The sequence below is a fragment of the Callorhinus ursinus genome, unplaced genomic scaffold, assembly GCF_003265705.2.
Source record: "Callorhinus ursinus isolate GAN/ISIS: 27379988/994484 unplaced genomic scaffold, GSC_fseal_2.0 scaffold20, whole genome shotgun sequence".
Lineage (NCBI taxonomy): Eukaryota > Metazoa > Chordata > Mammalia > Carnivora > Otariidae > Callorhinus > Callorhinus ursinus.
In genome coordinates this window covers 16,572,029-16,578,028 of record NW_027397082.1, presented here as the reverse complement: position 1 = coordinate 16,578,028, position 6,000 = coordinate 16,572,029, and the positions used below count along the sequence as shown (strand labels likewise).

The window sequence follows — 6,000 nt, the reverse complement described above, 5'->3', positions numbered from 1 at the left end:
CATCATAAGTACAAAGTATTTGTACTCTTCACACACTTCACCCTTGGGTCCAACCTCCCACCCCCACAATCACCTTCTCAGAGATAATTGTGAAGGATCCGAGATGCAGGAAGTGTTACCAGTGGGCACTTGTCTGCTGAATCAGCCATATAAACTACTTGAGGAGTCATTCTGGTACTAAGGAGGGCTATCAAAAGTGATGTTGGGCCTATTATTTCTCTTACATTCCCACCCAGCATTGATCAGTATATGGGTAATCAATTATGGTACTACCCTAGCAGTCTCTAGAAGATTTTAAATATCTTAAAGATTTTTTTTAGAAGGTTTTATGATAATAGTTCTCTTGCTTTACCTACACCTATGCACACTAGATATGCTGTTGCAGATTACACTTAACATTTAATTCACAAATTTCAGAAGAATGAGACCATGACATTCCTTGGAGATTGTGGTCAAGGATCCCAATGGTATCATCTTGGAATGCAGCAGTCCACAGGCTATGGAAGGGGGAAGCAGTTTCCTGACCATTTAATCTTCTCATTATTTAGTTATCATCATCTATTTCAATGAATATGCAATGTAGAAGACTATGTTATGTTTATGCAGAAAAAAATACGTTGTACTTTTCAAACAGTTTAAGCCTTGGTAAAAGGAAACAGTTCACTTTGTTCTCATTGCTAGAATTGGCAATAATCCTTAATGTTCTGAGACTTTTTTTCTGATTATAGAAGAAATGCTTATTGAAGAAAACTTGGGAAATATAGAAAAATATAAAAATCATCCATTAACTCATAAGTTTTCTGGTAATTTTATAAAATTAGAAATGCCAGGAGTGGCTAAGAGTTTTTTGTCTTTATGATAAAAATTAAGACTAAATGAGTAAATGAGTAAAATCATCTTGAATATTTTCAGTTCATTCTTGAACGAAAACAATTCATGATATTTTACACATTCATGCAAGACAAACATTTTTATAATGATTAAGATAGACATTAAATAATTTGCTATTAAAAATATGCAACTAAGAAGAAGTTCTACTTAAATATCCTGATATGGGAGAAAAAGAAATCATTTTAATAAAGTGAAATTATTTTTTAAATGATTGATTGCCTTGTGTTTCCCACCAGCATTTTTATATTTGAACAAGAGCAGGAAATGTTTTCATCCTTAATCGTTCAACTTCAGCCTGCAGTATTGAAATCTGTTCAGCTTGTTGTTTTGCAATATTTGTTAACTTTTGTTGTTGCATCATGTTTTCATATCGTTCTTTGGCAATTTTTTCACAAGTCAGTTTAGACCCTACCCCAAAATTGAAGAAGAAAAGAATTAGTTGGATTATTATCTATATTTTCAAATATAGAAACAGCACTCAGAATCAGTTAAACATGTAGAAGAAATGCTGGTAGCTTTGTAACTACTGACCAGATTTCAGGAATAGTGATTACTTTTAAGAAACCTACAGTTGAGTAAAGAAAAAATATTCTTACCCATTGCATTACAGATGTCTTTTCTCTCTGAGACAGCCACCAACTCTTCTCGTAAATTGCAGCTTAGAGTATAATTTGCTACATCTTTTTGATTGCTGTACCTTCGCAGTTTTTTTAGTAGTTTTTTGCAGTTTTCCACATTCTTTTTGTGGGTCTGAAATTTTTGTTCCCATGACACCCCACAAAAATAATTTTGAAAAAAAGCATTTTACAAAGACATTATTTTTTAAATTTAAATTCATTATTATCAAGATATCATCTTATCACCATATCCCTATTGCCTAACATAATGCCTGAATATAGTAGTTAACTAAATTGTTTAAAGATAGAATGGTATTTTAATATATGTTAGAAAAAATCTTATATATTCTTAAAAATGAGATTAAAAAATACATAGCCTTGAGATTACTTTGTTTCCATCTTATATATGCTATACAAGCTAAACTGATTAGCTTGTATAGCATATATACATAACAAAACAAAATTTGTTAAGCAGTAATGAAAAAACAAAGGCTTTACAAAGCCCAAGAAAGACTATCAACACTTCTGTTACATAAATCACAACTTAATGTGAAATCGGAAATTCATGTACACTCAGATATCTCCCAAGCGGTTAATTCTAATATTAAAAGAAGTACTTCAGTCTACCACACTTGTTATGGTTGCAAAGACACTATTCAGGGACCTCTAGATCCTGAATGTCAATAATGGACCACGATTTTATTAGGTTCTGTTTGAATTCATGACTTGGAACACTATGGCTTTGTTCAAATAATTCAAAACTGTTGGGATTATAATGATCAATACCTTTGAGACCTACCTTCTCTAAAACAGCAATGGTTTGCTCCATTATTCCAATTTGAATGGCAATCAGAGTCTCATAGTTTGGTTCATTTAGGTACTTGGAGAAGAAAAAGACCCCATAAAATATGTAAGAATATTTTACTCTATTCTTTCAATACTTTATAAAACACTCTTAGTTTTGAAAGTTACCATTTTCATCAAAATTATCTAAGATTGATTTGACTTTTGTGCCATGATATTTAATTGTATTTAGCTATTGATACATTCACTTGTATATTAATATTTACAAATGCCTAGAGTTTATTTTCTCATTCATTTATTCAACTCACCAAATATTTATTAAGTGTCTCATTTGAGCCCTATATTAATAGTGTTCCAGTTAAAGATACTAAGGGAGATACAAAGATAGATAACATGACTTTAGCTTTCAAAAAAAGAGCATGTAGATATGATTAGTTGCCAGAAAATATGTACAGTGACATGCAAATTCAAAGGTTGTTTGGGAAAGGATGTGGTTTTTCTGGACTGGGGAAATCCAGAGGCTTTTTGAGCAGGTGGCATTTAAATTAGACCTTGAAAAATAGATTTGGGATGTGAAAAATGTGAGGAAAGATATTTCAGGTTGAAGAACCAGTAATGAGAAAAGGCACAGAAGTAAAATCCTAGAAAATATCAATCAGTTTGTTTTGAGAATACTAATGTATAAGAGGAACAGTGGGAATGAATTTGAAAAGTTAGGTTGAAGGATGCAGATCCTCCACCTAAAGATTTCATAATTCATTTGCCAGGTAAGAAGTTGCAGTTTAAAATGTTTGAGTGGAGTAGTAAGGTTATTAGAGCTGAACAGCAATATTAATCTAACAGCAACATACAGTATAAATTAGATAAGAGAAAGCCCAAAGGTCAAGAGACCAGCTAGGAGATTTTTTTTAAAGTTTATTTTTGTTATTATTTTATTATTATTATTATTATTTTATTATTTTTAGTAATCTCTACACCCAACATGAGGCTTGAACTTAATGACCTTGAGATCAAGAGTTGCATGCTATTCCAATTGAGCCAGCCAGGTGCCCCCCAGTTGGATTATTATACAATAGTCTAAATCATGGAAAAGAAAAACTGAGCCAGGCTAATGGCAGTGGGGATAAAGAAGAAGGGAATAAGTAGATAAACTAGGCAAGACTTGGAAGACGGGAGAGGGGAATCAAAGATGACCACAACTATAAGCCCGAGTAAGTGGTTGAAAAGAACAGAAATAAGCATATTAAGAAGGGTTGCTGTTGGGAGGTGGGAATGTAGAAATAGAGCTTGAGGGAGATCAGGAACTGAGAACTTGGATTGGTCTTTTAGAAGTGATCACTGAAGTTAGAAAAATCGAGATCAGCAAAGGAGAGGGCATGGGAAAGAAACAGAGCAAAAGGCAGGATCATAAAGAATAGTTATGTATAAGAGTTAGGGGGCGCCTGGGTGGCACAGTCGGTTGAACATCTGACTCTTGATTTCGGCTCAGGTCGCGATCTCTAGGTGTGAGATTAAGCCCCAAGTGGAGCTCCCCACTCAGTGCAGAGTCTGCTTCAGATTCTCTCCCCCTCTGCCCCTCCCACTTGTGCTCTTTCTCTCCCTCTCAAATAAATAAATAAATCTTTTAAAAAAGGGGGGGGGCTAGAAGCAAAAGAGAATTCAGTAAAAGAGGCAGAGTGGCCTGACATGTTGGAAGAAAAATAGCAGAAAACAGGGTTGAAAAAAGCCAGAGGAATGGGCAATTAAGATGGTCAAATGCTACTAACATTGAGTGATGGTGATGACTGGGAGACAGACCACTGGATTTGACGATTAGGAAATCATCAGAAGACAAAGAATTCATAGACACATCATGAAAAACTACTGGCTTAGAATGTGCTTGATATTACAGAGGTGTCTTATTAAATACTGTTTGAATTAATGAATACATTAATGAATGAAATTAAAATTACATAGTGGGGCAGGGAGAACTTACCTTTTGACGATCTCTTGAAAAAAACAGCATCTGAATATCCCAAGCCTTCTGATTTAGATCTTCCATTTCCATCTCCATTTTCTTATGTTCCCACTCAATCTGAAATATTCCTTTGTGGACATCTTTACTTTCCATCATGCTAGCAACTTTCTTTTGTCCTTGAGTCTTGAAAAAAAAAGTACATTTTGATATTCATAGGACTCTACATACAGGATACAGAATATCTGAAGCTGAATGCTATTCTTAGAAAACACTTGGATCACAGAGGTAATTCTTTTTTTGGAAATTATTTTAATTAATTATTTTTTTGAGAGAGAAAGTGTGCATGCATGAGTGGGGGGGGGACAGAGGGAGAGAGAGAGAGAGAGAGAGAGAGAATCTTAAGCAGGCTTCATGGCCAGTGTGGAGCCCCACGCAAAGCTGGATTTCACGACCCTGAGCCGAAATCAAGAGTCAGACACCCAGGCACCCCTCTATCTTCTTTTTAAAAATGTAGTAGACATTAAAAAATTACTGATCACTAAAAAGCTGATAGGTACTAAACAGAAAGGATTAAAAAATATATATAAACAGCATAGCCAATTTACTTTATATGTCAGTAATTAGGCAGGAACGCTTTTTGCCATCACCAGTCTACCAGGCTGTATGCATTTGTACCCTACTCTCTACCCTGCTTCCTGACACTATAGACAAAGGACTGTAGTTCAGTGCAGCCAGGCACAACAGTATCTATTGGTAGCTAGTGGAAAAGCAAAAAAATAAATAAATAAAAAATAAAATTGAGTGGGTTAAATATATTTAAACACCTAGATATTTTGCACTTGACTTCAAATTGCCTACATGAAGTTCAGGAATATTTTCATGAAGTTGTTCTCCCAGATTGCTAACAGTGAAACTCATGTCTCTAAAATAAATTTGTATGAGTTCCATCAGTTAACATTTTACATCTTTCTTCTTAAAAAACAGCTTTTTGAAGTTCATGCCATTATATTATACCATACCTTTTTTAAAGGTACCTCTTTTTTAAAAATTATTTTCCATCATGCTACTCTTTTTAAAAATTATTTTCATCTTCTGATCACTGCTTGGCCTCTCAATTCCTTGAATTTCTCACTTTCAATGATCTCTTCTCCATCTCACTCAGACACTCAAATCCCACAATTACACCCTTGATCTTGTTGTATGTAACAGCTCCAAAATCTTAAGTTCAAGCATTTTTCTAGGTTAGTGTTTCTCAAATGTTGGAGATATTGCCCTCCCATAGGAAATTAAGATTATGTTTGCAGAAATTTTTGGCTGACACAACTGGAGGGAGGTGTTGCTACTGGCATCTAGAGGGTAGATGCCAGGGATGCCACTAAACTTTATGCAATACACAGGACATAATCATCTGGCCCAAAATGTCAGTAGTGCCAAGGTTAAAAAACACTGCTGTAGAGCTAGCACATCTCCTTTCTGTTCTCCTTTCAGTCAACTTTTTTTTCTAAGATTTATTTATAGTCACCATCTCTACAACCTCACTTCATATTATTTCTTCAGTCACAGCCAATTGACTTTCTGCTCCAACTTTCCACTGAGACTGCTCTTGTCAAGTAACTGACAATAGTGCATGAGTCCCTTGTCCTTGGAGACATTTTTCTCATGGTTTTCAGGTTTCCTCCTTCATTGGCAACTCCTTCTCTGCTAGATTTATCAGAGTTGGACTTTGGGCAC

At 34.7% G+C, this 6,000-nt stretch overlaps 1 protein-coding gene across 1 annotated transcript in view; it reads right to left on the bottom strand.

Moving 5' to 3' along the window:
* Positions 1 to 975: 975 nt before the first annotated feature.
* Positions 976 to 6,000, bottom strand: part of CFAP43 (cilia and flagella associated protein 43) — a 107,135-nt gene continuing 102,110 nt past the window's right edge. Inside the window, exons 34-37 of the mRNA XM_073904229.1 lie at positions 4,288 to 4,452; positions 2,308 to 2,388; positions 1,488 to 1,641; positions 976 to 1,299 (exon numbers count right to left, since the gene is read on the bottom strand). Of these exons, the coding sequence (XP_073760330.1) occupies positions 1,133 to 1,299; positions 1,488 to 1,641; positions 2,308 to 2,388; positions 4,288 to 4,452 (567 nt within the window). The 3' untranslated portion in view covers positions 976 to 1,132. The remainder of the gene's footprint in view (positions 1,300 to 1,487; positions 1,642 to 2,307; positions 2,389 to 4,287; positions 4,453 to 6,000) is intronic.